The following is a 24,556-nucleotide window of genomic DNA, read 5'->3' as shown; positions in this document are numbered from 1 at the left end:
ACCACTAGGCCACCAGGGAACTCCCAGGATCTTTCTTAAGACTGATATTTTACAATCATAAATTTCCCCTAAGTGCTGTTCAAGCTGCATCCCATAAATTTCAGTGTGTTGTGTTTTTATCATTCAATCCAATGTGTTTTCTAATTTACCATTTTTTTCCCTTCGATCAACTGCTTATTTTGAGGTGTTGTTTAATTTTCACATTATTTGTGAATTTCCCAAATTTCCTTCTGTTACTGATTTCTAATTTCATTCTATTGTGGCCAAAGAACATACTGTCTGACTTCAATCCTTTTAAATTTACCAAAGTTTGTTTTTACGGCCTAACATATTTCTATCCTAGAGAATGTTCCATGTGCAATTGAGAAAAATGTATATTCTGCTGTTCTTGGATACAGTATTCCACAGATGTCTGCCTGGTCTAGTTGGTTTACAGTAGTGCTCAAGCCTTCCATATCCGTGTTTAGTTGGTTTATCCACTACTCAAAGTGGGGTATTAAAGTCTCCAACCTTTGTATTTGAATTGTCTATTTCATCCTTCGACTCTGCCAGTTCATGTATTTTGGGGCTCTTTTGTTGCTCATGGGCTTCCCCGGTGGCTCAGACAGTAAAGAATCCGCCTGTAATGTGGGAGACCTGGGTTCGATCCCTGGGTTGGGAAAAGGACATCTTTTTTGGATGTTAGTTCTACAAGGTCTTGTAGGTCTTCACAGAACTGTTCAACTCGAGCTTCTTCAGTATTATTTGGTTGGGGCATAGCCTTGGATTACTGTGATACTGAATGGTTTGCCTTGGAAACGAACAGAGATCATTCTGTCGTTTTTAAGATTGCACCCAAGAACTGCATTTCAGACTCTTTTGTTGACCATGATGGCTACTCCATTTCTTCTAAAGGATTCCTGCCCACTGTAGTAGATATAATGGTTATATGAGTTAAATTCACCCATTCCAGTCCATTTTAGTTCACTGATTCCTAAAATGTCTATGTTCACTCTTGCCATCTCCTATTTGACCACTTCCAATTTACCTTGATTCATGGAGCTAACATTCCAGGCTCCTATGCAATACTGTTCTTTACAGCATCAGACTTTACTTCCATCACCAGTCACATCAACAACTGGGAGTTGTTTTTGCTTTGGCTCTGTCTCTTCATTCTTTGGAGTGATTTCTTGGAGTGATTTCTCCACTCTTCTCCAGTAGCATACTGGGTACCCTCACAGAACTTCCCTCATAGCTCAGTCGGTAAAGAATCTGCCTGCAATGCAGGAGACCCGAGTTCGATTCCTGGATCAGGAAGATCCTCTGGAGAAGGAAATGGCAACTCACTCCAGTATTCTTGCCTGGAGAATCCCATGGACAAAGGAGCCTGGCAGGCTACAGTCCATGGGATCATAAGAGTCAGACACGACTTAGCAACTAAACCACCACCATCACCGACCTGGGGAGTTCATCTTTCAGTTTCATATCTTTTTGCCTTTTCATACTGTTTCCCTGTGTATGGGCTACCTTTTTTTTTTTTTTAATAAGTGAATATTTTAAAAAATATATTGTGGCAACTCCAGAAATCAGAATCTTCCATCTCTTTGGGGTTTACTATTGTTAATATTTGTTTAGTAGTTTTCTTGGAATAATTCTGTAAAGCCTATATTCTGTCATATGTGGTCTCTGCTTCATTAGCTTAATTCAACAAGCTAAATATGTTGCCTAAATGCTGTGAAAAAGTAAGTCTACTTTTCTTAAAAAAATTATTTTTTGTTGCACTGGGTCTCTGCTACATGCAGGCTTTCTCCAACTGTGGCAAGCTATTTTCTCTAGTTGCAGTGCATGGGCTTCGCACTGTAGTGGCTTCTCTTGTTGCGGAACATGGTCTCTAGAGCATGAAGGCTTCAGTTGTTGTGGTGCATGGGCTTAGTTGCCCCAAGGTATGCGGAATTTTCCCAGACCAAGGACTGAACCAGTGTCCCCTACACTGGCAGGTGGATTCTTTACTACTGGACCACCAGTAGTCTTTCTGTTTTTGCCGAACAGCTCTGTGTGTGTGTCGGGGCATCCTTTCAATATTACAGTAGGAAGTTAATGGCTCTTCCTTGCCCTTCATCTCCTACTTGTATGCAGCCTCTCGGTAAACAAGAGTGAGAGATTATAGCCTTCTCAAGTCATTCCTTGGCAGACACACAGCACTATACATTTGTGTTACCTTCCAGAGCACTAGGAATACATCAGAGGTTTTCAAAGTCCTCTATGGATATCCTTTATCTCAGTTTTTCTTTTTAAATTTGTCAGCCTTTTGTTACCTGAACTGGTAATTCCTCCTCAGACAAATGTCATGTGAAACAATTCCCAATGATTATTTCTGATAAGTGCCCTGGAACAGATCTTTTGGCAGAGTGGGCTCTGAATCAAATAAAAACAAATGCTGAGAGCAGAGGTTTTCGGAATGTTGCCAAACAGGTCAAAGAGTGACAATTCTGTGGAGTCAGGCTTTTGCTGAGTTCCACAACCATTCTGCTTCCTCGGGTGGCTGCTAGGAAGCTTACGGGTTCAAGGTTCAAACGCCACCAAGCTCACTGTTCTGACATTCATCTGTTTTTCTTGAATAAAACTTTCTAGGATTATGGTAAGCCTTTAATTTCCGGAGGTCTAAAAAAGTGAATGCCCTCCACACTCTGGTTTCAAATGCTGATAACTTGGAACTCAATTTCCAGCACCGACCTTTCCCCAAATCTCACACTGTGTGAACACTGCTGCTGGTTCTCCCTTGTGTCTTGTTCATCTCTGTATTCCCAGTGCCTAGCACAGTCCCCAGTGAATATACATTAAATGACTGGAAGGCATGCCTGTATTATTTCTTATAGTAACAATGAGAATGTACTATTATCTCAAAATAAAATGTTTTAATTTGAAAAAGAAAAAAAAAGATCACCTCAGTTGTTGTAGAAAATAAATTCTGGGGCAAGAACAGATGTTATTAGAAGGCTTTCATGATAATCAGTGAATTAAACACCAATGGTACAAGAGGTAGTCACTGGCATGAAAGAATGTGCGTTTAGACGACTTATTTGTCTTCTTTAGTTATCATCACGCTTAGGCTACCAGGTAAACTAGTATTCTGGCCAGTGGCATTACTGTAATATTTTAACATTTACCTTTCTCTAGAATGATGGTTTTCAATCTAGTATTCTCCTGATCAGTTCTGGAGTATAAGGCAAGTAATTTGTTCCTAATGAAGTGAAACGAAGTGAAGTCACTCAGTCGTGTCCGATTTTTTGAGACCCCTACCAGGCTCCTCAGTCCATGGGATTTTTCAGGCAAGAGTATTGGAGTGGGTTGCCATTTCCTTCTCCATTGTTCCTAATAGGAGATCTTAAAAAAACAAGCTGGTAAATGTTTCTTTCAAAACAGAGACAAAGTGGATTTAAGGTTATCCATATAATGAGATCTCTCTCACTTGCATCCCTGAGTAGGAAAAAGGGAGGAGTTATTCTTAGCAAGTCTTCATGTCTAATAACCCTGAGTCTACTTTGGGAGAATTATTCATCAGGTTCATAGACATTACCTGAAAAAAAGGCTGTGCTTCTAAAAACCAGGTTTCTTTTAAACTGCAGCAATACCACAGACCAACACTATGCTATCAAGTTGGTCATTTGTATGTTTCTTGAAGAAATAAATGGTCACTGATGCTTCTGATTAAATCCTATGGCTTAATCCTATGAGTATCTGAGAGACACCTGAACTGTCCTACTGAATTCTTGAAAATGACTGTGTCTGACTAACTCTCCATAATGATCCCTACAGTGTAATCATGTATCAACCAAAATACCTACATGTAACCCATGAAAGTGGCTTCCCAAGTAGCTCAGTTGGTAAAGAATCTGCCTGCAATGCAGGAGATGTGGGTTCGATTCCTGGGTCGGGAAGATCCCTTGGAGAAAGAAATGGCAACCCACTCCAATAGTTTTGCCTGGAGAAAATCCCATGGACAGAGGAGCCTGGCAGGCTACCGTCCATAGAGTCACAAAGAGTCAGACACTACTGAAGCGACTGAGCACAACCCATCAAAGTAACAGTAAAAGTGAGATCCAAATATATACTGAGGTCTAGGAAGAAGTTTCTTCAAAGTTAGTTAAAAGAACTCTGGGGGACTTCCCTGGCGATCAATGGTTAAGAATCCACCCTGAAATGTAAGGGACATGGGCTCGATCTCTGATTGGGAAGCTAAGATTCCACACACTGCAGAACAACTAAGTCCACAAGCCACAACTACAGAGTCTGTGTGCAGCAGCGAAAGATCCTGCATGACACCACTAAGACCCAATGCAGCCAAGTAAATAAAATATTAAAAAATAAATAAATAAAAGAACTCTGCTCTAGGGGATAAATATTTAAATTGGCAAACCTTCCACTTCTTCATACAATCTACCTTTAGTGTATTTTCTGAGTGTACATCTTATTCACCATATGACCATAAGGTTACATGAAGTAAATTATCCAGATTTTAATTACACACTTTATTATTCCTCATTCAGGATCCATCTTAATCTTATTTAAACTACACCCGGAATTTCTATGCTCTTGTTTACTGTTTCTTCTATTCCCAAACTGAATTCCCAGTGGGTCCCGTTTAAATGTATTTGCTCTGTTTATCATTTATATACCTAGTGACTATGTTAATTCCCAACAGTGTTAGACCAGTGAGTAAATCAGGTCCTGTCTGTCTTTGTCTTTTCCTTTTCCCATCAAGAGAAGAAACAAGCCTCGTAACCACATCAGACACTGAAGATGTAGTTCACTCAAGGATCAAAACTGAACCCCTACCTTATCTGTGCCAACAACTCTGCAGACAAATTTCTTGCTCTTCATAGTAACAGAAGTGCTTCATGTTTAAAACAGCTTTATCCTTTATACTATATGTGGAAAACTTGATCTTTGCAAAGATTCTCTTTCTCAGTAATAAAAATATACAAATTCTGGCTTTGAAGCTGACTCCATCAACTAATCTTAATTGTGCCTGGCTAAATCTTCCCCAGCAGAGGTTTCCCATTACATACACCCATTACTGTGATACCCACAGGTGCCAACACATAAGTACTTTTATTCCCAGCTGTTGCCGAAGTTAATTTGACTCTTCTCCTGAACTCAGAAGAAGATGGCAAATGTATATGTAACTTTGCTGCCTTAGAACATATGCTGATTTTAAACTCCAATTAATGAACATCAAGTGATTCACTGGTCTTTTTCCACAGTAAATTTTTAAGATTTCTTTAATTGTGCTCTCACTTGCAAAAAATAGCATCACTGGATAAAAGACTAATTATGATGGTACCAGTGTTCCTTTAAAAATAATTTTACAAAGTGTGCCAAATGTTTTCACATCAACATACTTAACAAATTAACCCCAATCATTATAAAAATATTTTAAGTTGCACCTATACATAAATGTATAAACATGAATGGAATGAAATACCACCAAAATGTTTCCCATGAGAACATGACTCACCAATGTTTACCAACTAGTAATAAGTTGTACAGAGCTCTAAAAAGAGCTGGCCAGAGAGTCAGGAGATCTGAGTTCTGGCCTGGGCTTGGACTTAATAATTAGCTTAATGAAGGTAGGGCCTTGGAAACACTACCTCTTGGCCTCAGTCTCACCATTGATAAAACATGGAAGGTTAAACTAAATGATAATTAATGGTTGTAACACACTAGGAAATCTGAATCTTGCATAACAAAAGTCAGCAAACATTTTTTGTAAAGGGTCAGAGAGAAAATATTTTCAGTGCTGCTGGTCAAATGGTCTTGGTAACAGCTATTCAGCTCTGCTACTGTGGAGCAAAGCCAGTCATAGATAATAAACCAATGGGCGTGACTGTGTTCCAGTAAAACTTTATTTACAAAAACAAACAGCAGGGTGGATCTGGTCCACAGGCCATAGTTTGCCAGTCCCTGTTGTAGAAAAACCAAATCATACTTCCAATAACCCAGTTCCTCATATTCTCAACAAATTTGTTGATATTTATATAACCTCAGGAAGAAATCCTATTTTCTTGCCTTGTTATTAATAAACCATGAGAGATTCGGCACAAAGTGTCCCATATTCTCCCTTCTTTGCCATTTTTGTCAGCAGCAGAACACTCCCTTTCTTCCAGTCTCTCAAGGTCTCATGAGTCTCTTGAAGGGATCTCTGTACATTATCCTCTATTTTGGTCCTGTCAGCAAGTCCCATTCTTTTTCCTCTTGCTAACTCCAATCTCTTCTCCTAAATCTATTTCTGTCTATGCTTCCTAAAACACTGTTTCAGTCATTTTACTTCCTATGTTCAAAACCGTTCTAATTTCTACTGCATCAAAAGTTCAAATGCACTGCCGTTTCCGAGGCCTTTCTTTTCCCTATCCAACAGGTCTTATTACTTCTCGCAAGACCTCAACATCCACGCTTTTCCCCAGACAAGGTGTTCTCTAGTGGTTCCCTACAAAGTGCACGTTCATTTCTGTACCTTTACTATCAGTTATCCCTAAACCATTCTTTTTACCTACATAAACCCCACCATTATTTCAAGGTCCAACTCAAGGATCAGTTTTTATAAAGCCTTATAAAAGGCTCTACACCACTCTACAAAGATATGCTCTCCATTTCTACATAATCTCAGGGAACTATCATATAGCTAAGTATCTACTACTGTTTCTGGCAACCAAACAAGGCCATACACACACTTTTGTATTTGCCATTGCCTAGTGCAATGCTAAAAACAAAACAGGTTTCAAATAAACAAAGTCTGAGAGATTAAAGGAAAAGTAGTTATTACAGAAGAAGAATCAAATCCAAGGTCTCGCAATTTTGGTTCTTCTGAATTCTTTTGGCATGTATCAGGTGCTGAGACTAACCATTACTCCATCTTACTCTGATTAAGCTTCCCAACACACAATATTGCAGCTGTTATTAGAGGCAAGCAATCTTCCATCTCCTTACCCTTCCCAACATTTCAGTGGCTTTGTAGTACAGTCTGAAGTCAGGGAACATGATACCTACAGCTTTGTTGTTCTTTCTCAAGACTTTTGGCTACTTGAGATTTTTCATGTTTCCATACAAATTTTAGAATTCTTTGTTCTAGTTCTATAAAAAATGCCACTGGCACTTGATAGGGTTTGCACTGAAATCTGTAGACTGCCTTGAGTATGGTCTTTTTAACAGGAGTAATTCTTCCAATCCAGGAACACAGCGTACCTCTCCATCTGTGTCACTTTCCGTTTCTTTCATGAGTGTCTTACAGTTTTCCTTTTTTTTAGAATAAAACACTTTATTTCTTTAGGTCCATTTTAGATTCACAGCAAAATTGAGAGAAAGGTACACAGATTTCCCTCTTAGCCCCTGTCACTGCCTCCCCCATTATCAGCATTCCCCCACTGGAGCATGACATTTGTTACACTGATGAGCCTACTTGACAAATCACAATCACCCAGAGTCCACAGTTTACATTACGGTTCACTCTTGGTGTCGCACATTCTATGGGTTTGGACAAAGACACAGTGACATGTTTTATACATTATGTTATAGTATTATGGTATTATACATATAATATAATTATGATACATTATATTATCACACAGAGCAGTTTCAGTTCAGTTCAGTTCAGTCGCTCAGTCGTGTCCAAATCTTTGCGACCCCATGAATCGCAGCACGCCAGGCCTCCCTGTCCATCACCAACTCCCGGAGTTCACTCAAACTCATGTCCATCAAGTAGGTGATGCCATCCAGCCATCTCATCCTCTGTCGTCCCCTTTTCCTCCTGTCCCCAATCTAATGCCCTAAAATTCCCACTTGCTCCACCTAATCTTCCCTCCCTTCCTTTTCAGACTGGCTTCTTCAATTGGTAATATGCATTTAAATTTCCTCCATGTGTTTTTATGGCTCAACAGCTCATGTTATTTTTAACACTGAATAATATTCTATCGTCTGGATGTACCACAGTTTAATTATCCATTCACCTGTGTGCTTAGTTGCTCAGTTGTGTCCGACTCTTTGCAACCCCATGAACTGTAGCCCACCAGGCTCCTCTGTCCCTGGGATTCTCCAGGAAAGAATATTGGAGTGGGTTGCCACTGCCTACTCCAGGGGGGTCTTAAAGTTTTCTGAATTACAGGTATTTTCCTCCATACTTAAACTCATCCAAGGTACTTTACTCTTTTTCATGTGACTATAAATGAGCTTGTTTTCTCAATTCTCTTGACAGTTCACTGTTACTATATAGAAAGTGCAAAAGATTTCTGTATATTTATTTTGTATCCTAAACTCCTGATGAACTTTACTGAACTCACTGATGAGCTCTAGTAGTTTTCTGGTGATGTCTTTGGAACTTTCTATGTAAAACATCATGTCATCTCCAGACGGTGACAATTTTACTTCTTCCTTTTCAATGTGGATTCTTCTTTTTTTTCATCTGACTACTCTGCAATGTGGGAGACCTGAGTTCGATCCCTGGGTTGGGAAGATCCCCTGGAGAAGGGAAAGGCTACCTACTCCAGTATTCTGGCCTGGAGAATTCCAGGGACTCTACAGTCCATGGGGCCACAAAGAGTCGGACACAACTGAGTGACTTTCACTTCCACTCTGGCTAGAACTTCCAATACTATGTTCAATCAAAGTGGTAAAAGTGAACATCCTCATTCTGTTCCTGATCTTAGAAGAAATGTTTTCAGTTTTTCACCATTGAGTATGATGTTAGCTGTGGGCTTGTCAGATATGGCCTTTGTTATGTTGAGGCATGTACCCTCTATTCACACTTTTTGAGTTTTTTATTTTTTTTTAATCACAGATTTTTAATTTTGTCAATGCCTTTTTTGCATCTATTGAGATTAACATAATTTTTATTCTTCAATTTAATGTGCTGAGTTACACTGACCAATTTGCAGATGTGTGTGTGCTTAGTCACTCAGTTATGCCTGACTCTCTGCGACCCCATGGACTGTAGCCCGCCAGGCTCCTCTGTCCATGGAATTCTCCAGGCAAGAATACTGGAGTGGGTTGCCATGCCCTCCTCCAGGAGATCTTCTCAATCCAGGGATTGAACCAGGTCTCCTGCACTGCAGGTGGATTCTCTACCATCTGAGCCACCAGGGAAGCCCAAGAATACTGGAGTGGGTAGCCTATCCTTTCTCCAGGAGAAATTTCTGACCCAGGAATCAACCCTAGGGTCTCCTGCACTGCAGGTGGATTCTTTACCAGCCGAGCTACCAGGGAAGACCAGATATCAAACCATAATCATATCCCTGGGATAAATCCCACTTGATCATAGTACATGATCCTTTATTGCTGAATTCACTTTGCTAATATTTCATTGGGAAGTTTTACATCTATGTTCATCAGTAATATTAATCCATAATTTTCTTTTTTCGTGCTGTCTTTTTTTGTCTGGTTTTAATATTAGGGTGATGCTGGCCTTGTGTAATGAGTTTGAAGTATTTTTTCTTCTTAATTGTATTTATTTATTATTTTTGGCTAGGCCTGGGTTTTGTTGCTACACATGGGCTTTCTCTAGTTGCAGTGCATGGGCTCCTCATTGTGATGGCTTCTCTTGTTGCAGACCACAGGCTAAAGGCGCCTGGGCTTCAGCAGTTGATGTATACAGGCTTAGCTGCCGCAAGGTATGTGAAATCTTCCCAGACCAGGGATCAAATCAGTGTCCTCTGCATTGCCAGGTGGATTCTTAACCACTGGACCACCAGGTAAGTCCTGAAGTATCCCTTCCTCTACAAGATTTTAGAATAGTTTGAGGACAGTTATTAAGTCTTCTCTAATGTTTGGAACATTCACCTGTAAAGCCATCTTGACCTAGAGTTTTGTTTTTTAGGAGTTTTAAAAACTACTGACAATTTCATTCCTGGTAATTGGTCTGTTCCTATTTTCTATTTCTTCCTGGTTCAGTGTTGGGAGAGGTAAACTTCTAGAAATTTGCCCATTTCTTCCAGGTTATCCGTTTATTGGCATATAGCTGTCTGCAGTAACTTCTTACGATCTTTTGTACTTCCCTGGTGCCAGCTGTGAGCCCTCTCCATTTCTGAAATGATTTGGGCCCTCATTTTTTCTTGATTGAGTCTAGCTAAAAGACATCAAATTGTTTATCTTTTCAAAGAACCAGCTTGTTGAAAGTTTCAATGATCTTTTCTATTTCTTTTTAATTTCTCTTTCATTTATTCCTGCTCTGATTCCTTATGATTTCTTACCTTCTACACTTTGGGTTTTGTTTGTAAGTTCCTTTAGGTGTAAAGTTAGGTTGTTTATTTGATATTTTTCTTGTTTCCTGAGGTAGGCTTGTATTGCTATAAAACTCCCTCTTTTGCTTTTGTAGTTGGCTTTAGTGATGTGGTAGGCCGGCACAAGGCACCAACCATAGCAGAATATGTTCAAGGAGAAAAACATTAAACAGCAAATTCAGAAAATTCATTCGAGAAATTATATTGAAAGGGGAGGAGAGAAACAAGGTGATAGCTGAAAGAAGCATTTCTTTTTAAAAAATGGAAGAAATAACAGCATAAGTGCTGCTACGATGGTTACAAGCAGAGGGGGAATTGATAATGCAGTAGAGAAAAGGAGAACTGCTGCAGCATTAACCTTGAGGGGATAAGAGCAGATGGGATCTGATACAGAAGTCTAGGAAGCTGTTGGCCTTTGTAGGGGGAAAGCACATATAGTTTATCCTCAGAACAGAAAAGAAGGTGTAAATACATAAATGCAGGTAGGTCAATAGATGCCATGGAAATTTTCTTCCAACATTTCCAATTTCCTCAGAGAAAGGGGAAGAAAGCTCATCCGTGGGGAAAGGGATGGGACAGAAAGTACTGTAGTATAGGTTAAAAGAAAAAGTTAAGAGTATGAAATAGTAACCTCAGAGAGTGGGAGAGTGAATAGACTACAGAAACATAGTGTGACTCAATTAAAGTAAATCAGTTAGCAGGTTTTTCCCCACCCAAACCACTAATGCAGGTAAAGATATAAAGGAGGTGGAGATGTAGGGATAATGAGGATACAGGTTAGTCAAATAAGTATAATTAAGGAAGAGACCAGCAGAGGAGTTGAGGGTATATGCAAAGGAGTGATAATAGTGATTGACTATGGAAAAGCAGGCTAAGGAGGGAAGTGAGTACATGAGAAGAGTGAAGGAAAGTGAAAAGCGGATAGGACCGATAGATTGGTTGGTCCTGGTGGAGTCTGTATATTAAAGTCTAAAGATAGGGGCTTCCCTTATAGCTCAATGGTAAAGAACTCGCCTGCCAATGCAAGAGACATGGGTTCCATCCCTGATCTGGGAGGATCTCACATGCCAAGGAACAACTAAGCCACACTCTTGAGCCTGTGTTCTAGGGGCTGGGAGCCACAACTACTGGAACCTGCGCGTCCTTCAGCCCCGGCTCTGCAACGAGAGAGGCCACTACAATGAGAAACCCAAGGACCACAACTGGAGTAGCTCCCGCTCTCAGCAACTAGAGAAAAGCCCACATAGCAACGAAGACCCAGCACAGCCAAAAATAAACAAATAAAATTATTAAAACGGAAAGACAGTTTCACTTGGAGAAAAGATATTTACAGCTGAAAACTGTCATAAAAGTTTAAGAATCACTACAGCATAGAACCAGATCCTCGTGATTCCTTCATTTAACAAGAAAGTTCGGTGTAGAGGTAAAACGAGAATCTATATTAAGACCTGAATGGCAGGTAAGAGAATTAAAGGCAGATGATGAAATATCTATTATTTTTCTCTCTATAATTTATCAAAAGACTAATTACAACTTTTCTAAGGAAAACGATGATTTAGGCCCCCCCCCCAAAAAAAAAAACCACACCAAAAAAAAAAAAAACTTGTCTGCTTAATTATTGTTCAAAGTGTACCCACAGGTTCTAAAGTCCTATACTTCTCTGCTTACAGAGTTAACTGTATAAAGTAACTTAAGCTAACTGCCATTATCTTTAGTTTATCTCTTGACACCACTATTAATAATGTCTACATTTCCCAGAGAAATTGTTAGTTTAAGAAGAAAAAGTGACTTTCACATTTAAACATTTCAAAACAAACCATCAGCCAAATTCATAAGCATTTATCTGCATATTTTTAATTATCTACTTTTCAAATACACCTAAAAGACACAATTTTATATTCAATGTGCTGAACAGTTAAATATACAGTTAAAATGGTACTTATCAGTAGCCTGACCAAAAAAAAGTCTTGGTTTTCATCCTGTCATGCAACAATTATTAAAATCTAATAAATTCATTGTATGAATGACAACAGCAGTTACTTGCTTTACCTACCTCCTTAATAGCATCTTCATTAGGAAGAATGGAACATAAGCATGTGATATAGGCTTGCTGAAAAGATGACACATTTGAAATTTCTTTAGATTCTGCACACAGTTTTGATAAAGCAGTAGCCTGGGGGATGCAGTTAGATTTCAACAAATGTTTTATTCGCATTTGCAGAAAGAAAGGTCCTTCTTGTGCAATCAATTTATTGACTAGAAAAAAGGAAAAATAAAACAGTTTGATAACATACCACATAACATATCAAGGTTGTGAAGATGAAAGTTTGATATCTTTTGTTGTTGTTTGTTTTTAGCAGATAAAAGGTCAGCTGACATTACTGGAAGTTTATTCTGATCTCTGTACTCATTTAACAGAGCAAAGAGCAAAATAACGTTGCTAATTATTCCCATATTAGCAGTTTTATTCTGAACATCAAACCATTAAAAAAAATTTTTTTTAACTCTATTTTTTAGCCATACCAAACGGCAGGTGGGATCCTAGTTCCCTGACCAAGGATTGAACCCGTGTCCCCCTGCACTGGAAGCATAGAGCCCCAAACACTGGACCACCAGGGAAGTCCCACAAACACCAAACCTTTTAATAAAGCTACTACTAACATTTCACCAAAATTCATTCTTTCACTTTCTCCTCCCTCACATCCTGATAAGGATAGTAAGGAACAGTGAAATGAACTATAAACATAAGAACACGGAAAATGAAGTATCCTGTGTCATATTAACAACTACCACTTAAACACTCATGAAGTACCAAGCTTTGAGTGTTTTTACACACCTCTCATTTACTCTTCACACCACCACCAAGGCAAGTATTGTTATCCCCGGTTTAAGGTTAGGAAAATCAATACTCAGAGAAATTAGGTAACTTGCCAAGGATTCCAAAGCCAGTGGTGGTCTTTCCTCTAAACCAGGCATTTCTCAAAGTGTGTTCCACCGAGCAAAAGACCTGAGAGATAGTCCTAGAAAAAAAAAGGATTCCTTGGTCAAATCTCTGAACAGTCCTGCAATGAAGAAAACTGTTCACTCTTATTTAAACCCAATGTTACCCAAACTGATTTGACCAGAGAACCCTTTTACACGTATCATTAACATGACATAAAGTCCGTGTTCCTGGTTCAGTACACACTTTGGAAAATGCTGCTCGGAGCAGTACTCACATTGATTTGTACAGTGTTCTGAGCAAGCCCTTGGTTTATAAGTAGTAAATATTCAACAAGTGTGTGGCACTGTTACCCAGTATCACTGAAAGAACAGAGGTGGGAACGTACATGCGAAGCTGAGTGGCAAGCGAGCACTCTAGGTGTTTTAGATGGTTCACCTAACACAGTGTTTCTCAAACTTGAAAGTGCTTTCTGAATCACCAGGGAAATCCTATTAAAATGCAGATTCTAATTCAGTAGGTCTGGAGTGCGATCTGAGATTGTGCTTTTCTAATAAGCCTCACAGATGATACCCATGCTACTAGGTCTACAGGCCACATGTGGAACAGAAATCGTTAAAATTAATGATAAACCACCAGGGTTGGGGGAACCAATGGCCCAATCTTAACTACATATGAGAATCAACTATAGAGATTTTAAAATTTTCTCTTTAAAAAAAAAATAGGTAACATTATACATGCAAATGACACAAAAGTCAAAAGGCACACAAAAAGATGTACAGTTAGAAGCTGTCTCCCTTCTACTTTGACTCCAGTCTCTTAGTCTCTTCCCTCAAGAAACAATAATCATTTTTGTTTATCCTTCCAGTACAGTTCGGAGAAGGCAACAGCACCCCACTCCAGTACTCTTGCCTGGAAAGTCCCATGGACAGAGGAGCCTGGTAGGCTGCAGTCCATGGGGTCGCTAAGAGTTGGACAGGACTGAGGGACTTCACTTTCACTTTTCACTTTCATGCATTAGAGAAGGAAATGGCAACCCACTCCAGTACTCTTGCCTGGAGAATCCCAGGGATGGGGGAGCCTGTGGGCTGCTGTCTATGGGGTCGCACAGAGTCGGACACGACTGAAACGACTTAGCAGCAGCAGCCAGTACAGTTTGTTTATCCTTCTGAGTACAGAAGACCTATTTCTTTTCCTATTTAATATATCATACAGGTCATTCTATCACATCACTGTACACTGGGAGCTCAATACTTTTAACAAGTGTGTTATTCCACTGTACAGATCAAATATAACTAATTTAACCAATCCCCTCCCGATAAACTTGCAAGTTGTTTCCCATCTTTGGCAACTGTCAATAATGCTACAATTTACATCCCTGTACAGAGACCATTTCACAATGCATGGCTGTATCTATAGAATAAATTCCTAGAAGTGAAACTGTTGCCAGGTGGATGTCCAGAGATTGTACCAATTTATACTCCCAGCAGGCATACGTGGAAGGGGCTCGTTTCCTGTGGCACTTCAGAAAGGTCAGTATTCAGAGCTTCAACTCTGGAGATTCTGATTTAGCAGATGGAGCCTGGACCTGGGATATGTGTCTGTGCGTTCTGGCTTTAAATTCCACAGATTCTCTAATACACAGTCAAGGTCAAAAGGCATGGACAGAAAATAGATTACTTGCATGTGGACTTCTTTATTTTAGTCCTACAAGCACTAAATTCCACAAAAGGAACTCACAATCATATCTCAAAGAGCTCCTCATTCCTTACTTCTATTTTCAGTAATGGTATTCTCTCAATTTTTTAAAAACAATGAAATTCTGGCATTACCCTTTCCTTGCCAACTCCTTTCCTAAGAAAATCAACTTAGTTACCGTGTCCTAGCAATTCTTTTAAAAATTCTCTTCAACCTAATTACTTCATGTTATTTCCTGCCACATCTGTCCCCTCCATCCTAAACTGCCTAACATCAGATTATGCTCCATTTATCTACTCTATCAAGTATATGCATTTTCACAAATCTCACACCTGAAAACAGGTATGTTAGCTGTACAACCCAACCCCTTCTAAATTCCTGTAACATTTTACTTCTTTTACCACACATATTTTTCTCTTTACATATAGTAATAAGTGATCAGAGTATATAAAGGTTAAGATCTTAGATTTTGGAATCAATTAATTGATGCCAAATCATGACTCTCACACATACTAAGTTATGAGGCCCTTGGACAAATTAGACCTTCCTGAGTCTCAAGTTTCTTTAACTATGAAAAGACTGCCTCACAAAGATGAAAGAATCATAAATGAAATACCAGAATGCAAGTAAGACACAGAGCACAGGGCCCAGGCAGAGTGAATGCTCAATACTACTTGCTATTTTTTGACTCTGATATCTACATTATGCTATCAGCAATTTGAGGACAAATACCGTGTCTTGTTAACTTTTGGATAAAACCATGTATTTAGAAACCAAATGGTTATCACTTTTAATCAATCAAAAACTTTTAAATATTTCCTCATCTGGGCTCAAATTCTGTCTCCACAATTTTAACTACATGGCCTTGCCCATGTGTAATATCTCGCCTGTTGAATGGATTAAATGAGACGGAAAACACAGTGCCCATCACATAACAGGCATGCTATAAATCACAGCTATTACTTCTATGAGGTAAAACTACTTTACTCAATATATTACAGTCACAGTTAAACCACTCTATCAATTTTTAACACAGAGATCAAAGCTGAGTTTTAAAAACACTTTGTTATGTTAAAATCAATCCTTACTTATTTTATAAATCCTTAACTGTATTTTTAAAAAGGAATCCATCCATACACGTCAATATTTAAAACGACACAACAAAGTGTACACTAAGAAGTCTCACTCCCAATTGTGTTCCCTTCTGTGTTCATTTTTCAAACGTTTTAATAAAAAAAATGTTTAACCATATAGCCTCTCCTCCAGCTAGATTCAACAACTGAACCATTTTGCCATATTTCTTTGTCTAGTTTTGCTTTTTCTGAGCCACTTAAAAGTAAGTTGCAAACATCATGACAGTTTACCTCCTATATATTTCAACATGTAATAAATTGTAACATTCAAGGTCCAGTGAAAAATTATCTTTGTCTTTTTTAACAGAAGAGTGTTGTTTGTTTGCTTATTTTACTGAAGGCTCAGGTGACACATGACAAGTCATACAATAGCTTTAGAGGTATGTGGTAGAAGGGAAACAAAAAACAGACTGCGGTGGGAAGAAAAACAACCAGGAAGAAGTAAGAGCTGGCTGGTTCCTTCTCTACTAGATTGAGGGGAGGAAGTTACTGCCTCTGAACAATTAGGATGGCTCTCTTCCCTCAACCCGTAGTAGGGAGAGAAATAAAAGAGCAAAAGCCTATTGATTTGGCCCTCCTGAGTCTCAAGAAAAATAAGGAAAAGCCAGTGTTTTGATGTCATGAATTAAGAGGGGAGGAGGATGCTGGGGAAGGCACAAGTCAGTTGGAAAAACTGACAGATACCAGATGGCAGCTCTGGGTTTTCTCTAGCACAGTGAAAGAGGGTCTCCAAGGTGGACGGGCCTGAGAACTTTGAAGCTATGGGTTGCTGCCACCACCACTGGAAGTACGGGTGGTTTGTGGGCCCTGGGGCTCAGGCCAGGAACCACCAGGAGGACCTTGGCTGGGCTTGGTCTTGCCATCTCTACATTTTGTGGTAGGCTGCTAGGGTGGCCTGGGGTAAAAGCCTTTGATACCTGGGTGGGAGGACTTGTTCATTTCCCTGCTGATCAGGCCGGCAAAAGTGTCCACAACTGGTACATATTACATGCTTCAGTAAGAAATGTCTTTTTTTGGGGGGGGCGGGGGGGTAGGTGTGAAAGTGAAAGCCACTCAGTTGTGTCAGATTCTTTGTGACCCCATGGACTGTATAGTCCATGGAATTCTCCAGGACAGAATACTGGAGTGGGTAGCCTTCCCCTTCTCCGGGGATCTTCCCAACCCAGGAATCAAACCCAAGTCTCACACACTGCAGGCAGATTCTTTACCAGCTGAGCCACAAGGGGAAACCCATTTTTTTGAGGGGCGGGAAGGGGGGCAGTGGTAAATTTGAGACTTCATGGCAGGAAAAATAAAAATCTTATGCACCTTTTTAATTCAAAAACTAAACCAAAAGGCATTTACTCAGTTACTTGGAAGTTAAAAAATTTATTTTTAATGTTTCTGATTAGTACACTACTGAAAAACTGCAATTAATGAAATGATAGTCACTGCTCTCAAGTATCAAATGTGTTAATATCTCGGCTGCAAGGGCAATGAAGCTACACAGGAGGCTTTCTAAATCTGTTGATCTGAAATTAGTAAGGGCCAGTTGCAAAAGCAAGCAGGTCACAGGCTGCTCACCACTTACATTGTGGTTCTCAGAAAAATTCCTTACATATGTAGGTATCCTATACCCATTCAGAATTCTACAGATGTTAGGTACTTAATCTTTATTGAATATACAGGATACCATGGGATATTAGGTAAACAGTGCTTCTTCCCATTTCTTTTTTTTTTCTATGTAAAAAAAAAAACCTGAATACTATTAATTCCAGAGGTAGGAGGGTGAAATATTTGATTAGTTACATCAGGAAAAAAAACGAGGGACATTTAATGCAATTCCATCTCTTCCCTCTGGGGCTTGAGCCTGTCTACAAAGGTCATGCACTCTTCACTCCTGGAACCTTATCTGGGAATCTGCTAATTCTAGGATCCTTTTGCAACTATTTGGCTTGTCCTCTAACATTGTTTTTTTTTAAAACTTCCCAGGTGGCGCTAGTGGTAAACATCCCTCCTGCCAATGCAATTTTTAATAATGATAAAAGGTAATCATTGAGCGTCTACCTGCCTATATTTACAAAAGGATGCCATTTATCAAGAACCTCAACATAAAACATATATACAAATCTATTTTCTATTTAACAGGTCTTTTTTTTTCCTTATCAGTATAACTGATAAGCAGTAGAATTATCAGAGGTAAGGAACCAAGAGAAAATCTAAGCACTCTTATTATCAATCATCTCACTATAAAGAAAAACCCAAGTAACATGTATACAGTAGGTTATCAAACTTGGGAAATGAATAAGTTAACTGAAATATTTTAAGACCTGTCTCCATGCTACGTAGCTTCAGTTGTGCCCATTTCTTTGCGACCTTATGGACTGTAGCCCACCAGGCTCCTGTGACCATGGGATTCTCTAGCCAAGAATACTGGAGTTGGTTGCCATGGGGGATCTTCCTGACCCAGGGTCAAACCCTTGTCTCTTATGTCTCCTGCGTTGGCAGGTTCTATCGTTAGTGCCACCTGGGATGCCCATATTTTAAGACATCAACATACAAAAGGCCCGAGGCTTGAACTAAAGATATATCAAAAGTATAAATAAAAACTGTTTTGAAACTCATTCTTATTCCAGAAACACACTTAACAAAGATGTGATCCTTGTTAATTTTCTACTAACTTAAAGCAAACAAAATCATAAATGTTGGACATGTAAAATGAGATATTTTGTGCGTCTAAATGGAAACATCAATCCAAATCCATAAATCTGTTGGTCTTCAACTGACAATTTTTAAATAAAAATTTTCTTCTTTGTGTATCTCTATAAAATGCTAAATTCCAATGTTTCATAAATCTAAAATAAAGAGTAATTTTCTGTCAATAGTCCTCAGCTCTAGTAACCAGTAAACAAAATATAAGCAAAGCTCTACTATATACCAAGGACTAGAAGCAGTAATAATAATAAGAAGATAGCTCCTTCTATCACAGGAGCTCTGTATAAACACTGTTATTCAAAGCAATATTTAAAAACAAGTACAAAGGGATACTTTTAAAACTCTATGTTAAAATTCAAGAATCTTTAAATAAAACATTAAGTGCTAATGGCTAGTTTTTATTATTCAAAGGAGACCAGAATGACTGTTTATTTCACACAGGTGACATTCACAAAATTTTAACCCATAAAAATTTTTAATTCTCTTAGAACTAAATCCTCCTTCAGTAGTCAGTATAGTTTTAAGCTTACCTTCTTCTGTTTCTACTGGCTGTTGAGATAAAATTTTAAGAAGAACAGGATTTTTCCACACCCCTTCCTTGGTAACATGAACCAGTATTTGTAGGTTATTATTCCCAAATTCCAATAACGCATCATGTGACTCCTAAAAAAAAAAAAGTATATCCAGAAAACAGGCAATATAAAGTCTTTTTGCCTTTTCAATATATCTGAAAGTCTATGAAAAGCCCTGTATCTTGGATTTCTTAAAAATAAATAAGCAGGGGGAAAAAAAATAGCTATCCTCAAAGTTTTATGAAATTCTGTTGCTGCTTTTAAATAATGAAACTAGGGCATTTTCACTAAGTTAAAGAGTACCTTTAAAATGTTTTCCTGAATTCCCCTATGTAAAATTATCACCATAATTCAGTTTACATCCTTGAATTACTAAATTATTTTAAGGTCACTGGCATAGCTTTCTTTTAAAAGATTCTGCAGTATTCACATAGGCAACCTATTCCTTCTAACATAAGCATGACAATGATATCTACTGTTATGTATCTTTTTAATTGTTTAAATTCTTCTATCAAAGGACTTTAAACGATAGATGGCTCCAGGGACTTTAAATGCAGGGGCCACAGGTTCAATCCCTAGTTGGGAAACTAAGATTCCACAAGCTGAGCAGCATGACCAAATAAACAAATAGAGAAAAAAAAAATTTTTTTAATAACCTCAAACAGAGTCTTCAAAAACTATGGTGGAATTTTAAAAATAATTTCTTGTTTAAGGTAAAACTATCCGAAGTGCACATCTTGAAATCTACAATATAGAAATACAAGTGCAAGATGTTCACTCTAGCATTATTTACAATAAACAGCAAAGAGATCTGGCCAAACAATTTATGGTGCAGCCACATAAGAGAATCCCAGGCAGTCATCAAGGAAGATGCAATCCTAGACATACGCAATCCTAGACACATGTCCATGATAAAATCATTAAGTTAAAAAGGTTGCAAAACATAGGATCTCGTTTTTATTTAAAACCCCATTTCAGAATGTATTTTTATATCCATAAAGAAAAGGTCTGGAAGGGTTACACAAGCTGTAAATAGTGGTTGAGAATGCTCTCTGCGGCCTGCCTGGTAAAACTATTCTCTTACCAAAGGTATCCTCAAAACATATTCTGATGCCTTATCCATTTTTACCTAAAATAAGAAAACTTCCATTTTTCATGCTTTATATTTCTACAGGGATTGTGTCATATTTTATCTGTACCTCTACTGTATTTATTTTATTGAACACATATTCAGAAATGTGAATATATATATCCTAAATTGTCTGATAAATATTTTAACAAAGTTGTACAAGCAGGGAGGAAGGCAAATATTTTATTTAGGCATAAAATCTAAAAAAAGAATGAAGAAATCTAAGGAGAGATACTAAGAAAGTATCACTCTGCAAAGGGATACTAATAAAAAACAACAGTAACAGCCCTAATAAAAGAATAAGTTCATTTGCCCTTCTAGAATTAAAATGTCTTTTATGCCAGGGCAAAACTGCTGGCAGACCCCAAAACAAAGAATGACAAAATCAATATGCTCTGTATGAAAGATGATTTTAACAACTGTATGAATATGTGAAGAGTTAGGACATTATAGGGATTAGAACATAACAAAGAATTCATCTTAAACAGAAAATCTAAAGAGTAACAATTATGCAGGAACTGGCGATGAACAGGGAGGCCTGGTGTGCTGCAGTCCACGGGGTCGCAAAGAGTCAGACACGACTGAACAACTGAACTGAACTGAACATTATATCATTTCAATTTGGATTATAGTCAAGAAGAAAGAAATTTTCAAATAATGAGGTGTGTCTGTTAACACACAAACCTTGGCTTATGCCTGCATGAAACAGGTCCAGGCTACTATGGAGTTTGTGTCCTTGAGGAAACAGTTAAACAAAGCAAGTTCTAGGTATAAATCTAGGTGTTAACTTTAGGCAAGTTAATTCACCTCTCTATGCCTGCCTCCCTATTTATAAATTGTGGTTCAAATGATCTCTATGTTATATAAGGTTTGCAATTTGATTAAAACATACAAAATGTGAAAACAATGTAGAGCACTGTTTGCCACATAATTAATGATAATAACTGAATGATAGCTTTTTTACTTATTAAGTCTGTTTTCTTTAAACAGTTTTTCTATCTCCACTGCTAACAGGTAAATTTGCTTTCTATTGCTGGCAGTACACTTGCTTTTTTTCTCCTACCTTACTCTCCTCTCCCCAACTTGCTATTTTCTGATCTGCTCATCTGAGAATGCTTATTATCAAGCCAATAGATGAACTAACATAGCTCTCCTGTAAGTAAAATGCATGAACAGAATCCCTGATGACTACTTTTAATTGTTAGCATTGTAAGTCCCGGAAATTTTAGGGGAAATTACTAGATAAATGTATCATGAATGAACCAAATAGTATTGCATAATAAACATATACAATTTTATATTTTAATAGATTTATTCTGTCTAAAATTTTGTTTCTGAAGAATGAAAAATTTTTTGTTGACTTCTAAGCTATGTAAAGACTAACAAAACCAAATGAAAGGGAAAAAAAACCCAATAATTTTTAGGATACTCTCTTCATCTGGAAGGCCTCTTTCTCATTCCATGAACTTAATACAATATATAATGAACTTGTTTTTGTTCTAAGTTTCCAATTTCAGTTTGCTGGGAGAAATTAACTAGGTGTCTTAGATATCCAAACAGAGACCTTTTTTGAGGCCAAATCAACCCACCTGTAAAGACTGAAGGAAGAGTACCCAGGCTTCACATGGCAGTTCACTTTCAGACACTGAAAGCAGTAATTCAAAACAACTCCTAGAATATGAAAAACTAAGTCAGTATATAACACTGGTTATAGTCATAATCAAGTACAGTATGACAGTGACACAATACACATTTTAGATATATTTAGACTATTTCAAATTTGTTTTTTACTCTTCAAAATTTTATTCAACATTGTTATATTAACTTTTCAACTTTAAAAAAGAGAAAAAAGAAAAACTATGAAGCTTTAGAGAAGGAATAATAGGATTATAAGACAAGGAATGTTTGTGTTCCAAAAATAGTATGATGTTAGAGGTCTGGGATTTTGGAAAATAGGAAAGAAAACAGTTAAGACCACAGAAAAGTAAAATCGATCATCCAGACTAAAATTTATCCTACCAACAATCTGTAAACTGAATCAAGGTGATTCCAGAACTAAAAACTAACAGCTGTTATATTTTTTCACTCTGCAAATAAAATACATTAAAGGTGTAATTCTGTCTGCTATTAGGCAGTGAAGTATTAAAATATCAACTAAATCGTTATGGGCTCTTAGGGTGGTAATTTTACACTGTGCCCTGATACTTTCTGCTAGTAAAACTCAAATAATACAACTGAGTTGCAGAATTTCACAGTAATTCCCTCAAAGACCACTACACCTTCCAGATACTCTGTCACTTCAGTTGATCTATACCTAAGGACAGAAAGAAAATGTTATCAATCTAAGCCTGAGGAGAAAAAGAGACTGTAGGGGCAATTAAATATCAGGCTGCTTGGCTGCAGTTTCACTTATACTTGTCTCCTGAAAATGGGAATATAAAGGGGTCAGAGCAAAGGAAATTTCATTCAAAGGTATGACCCTTTAAACAATGTGATGCCATAGTAAAGAGAAGTCCGGCAAACATTACAACCAAAAATACTCAATTTTAACAGTGATTTAAGTTCTTAAACTTACAGTACTAATCTGCCAAGCACTAACAGGACATCTTCACACTCAGTAGTTAAATACGGGCGAGCACTGGCGAAGCTTCGGATGGCAAGCCGATACACCTCCAGGAGATACACAATATGTTCTGATGCGTTCTTGTTGCTTGCATACTGCAACAAGGTCTAAAAAATAAAGTTTTAATTATTTTAAAAATAAAGACAATGAAACAAACAAGACTATCTTTGTTCTCAAATGCACTACCCCTTCCCTTTTTTCTAACAGATGCACACTCCTTTTATTTGGCACTAGTTTCTTGAGAGAATTCTATTTTCATCACTTAATGAACTGTTTCTGTTGAATTAAAGAAAAGCCAGAACTGCTCTTTTGACATGAGAATAAATCTACGAATAGAGCCATAAAATGCTGATAGTTGTTCTCAATAGAGGTCTGGAGTTATCATCTCTGAAATTTAGTAATTAGTTTCATTAATACAACACTAAATTGAGCACCAACCATGTACCAATACAATGGCTATACAAGATTATGATTCCTGCCTTATACAAAAGACATTGCTGTGTGTGGCCCTTAGCTCTTTTTTCCCACATAGGACTGATTAGGCTTAATTTACACTTACTAATTTATAAAAGGTTATGGTTATATTTAATGAAGTTATTTCGAAAACTAACATACATGCCAGATGCTCCAAAATCACTGTGGACAGTGACAGTAGCCATGAATCAAAAGAAGTGCTCCTCAAAAGAAGAGCTATGACAAACCTAGACAGCATATTAAAAAGCAGAGACATCACTTTACTTACAAAGGTCCTATAGTCAAAGCTATGGTTTTTCCAAGAGTCATGTAGGGATGAGAGACGGACCACAAAGAAGCCTGAGCACCAAAGAAATGATGCTTTCAAACTGTGGTGCTGGAGAAGACCCTTGAGAGTCCTCTGGACAGTAAGGAAGTTAAACCAGTCAATCCTAAAGGAAATCAACCCTGAATATTCATTGGAAGGACTGATGCTGAAGCTGAAGGTCCAGTACTTTGGCCCCCCGATGCAGAGCTGACTCATTAAAAAAGACCCTGATGCTGGGAAAGACTGAGGGCAGGAGGAGCTGGGGGTGACAGAGGATGAGATGGTTGGTTGGCATCACTGACTCAAAGGACAGGAGTTTGAGCAAACTCTGGGAGATAGTGAAAGACAGGGAAGCCTGGCGTGCTGCAGGTCTTGGGGTTGCAAAAAGTCAGACACGACTTAGCGACCAAACAACAATCCCAGATGCCAGTTTATTTGTTTACAAAGGGGACAGTCATATTAACACCTAGAGTACCTCATTCCCCATATTTTGATATAATAGGTTTTCTGGTGAGTTAAAAATCTAAAACAAAGGAAAACCAGAAGGCCTGAAAAATTACATGTTCAAATCACAATGGAAAGCTGGCTTCTCTTCTCTTTGGACATTGTGGAAAATATGCTAAGTTCTTGTTTGGAGTCTCTCTAGGTTCCACAAAGTTGCTCTCCCTTCTAGTAATATACTTCTTTCCTCTAACAACTGAATAGGTTTTGCTTATGCTTAATTGATACATGCTTAAT

At 38.1% G+C, this 24,556-nt stretch overlaps 1 protein-coding gene across 1 annotated transcript in view; it reads right to left on the bottom strand.

Annotated features, from left to right (window-relative positions):
* The window catches only part of RLF (RLF zinc finger), an 80,123-nt gene that overhangs the window by 25,653 nt on the left and 29,914 nt on the right, over nucleotides 1-24,556 (bottom strand). Inside the window, 4 exon segments of the mRNA XM_070368202.1 lie at nucleotides 12,301-12,503; nucleotides 19,244-19,376; nucleotides 22,004-22,085; nucleotides 22,990-23,144. Of these exon segments, the coding sequence (XP_070224303.1) occupies nucleotides 12,301-12,503; nucleotides 19,244-19,376; nucleotides 22,004-22,085; nucleotides 22,990-23,144 (573 nt within the window).

This window comes from Bos mutus, chromosome 3 (genome assembly GCF_027580195.1).
Source record: "Bos mutus isolate GX-2022 chromosome 3, NWIPB_WYAK_1.1, whole genome shotgun sequence".
In the NCBI taxonomy this organism is placed as follows: Eukaryota; Metazoa; Chordata; class Mammalia; order Artiodactyla; family Bovidae; genus Bos; species Bos mutus.
The sequence above is the reverse complement of the archived record's forward strand: the minus strand, read 5'-3'. Positions and strand labels throughout refer to the sequence as shown.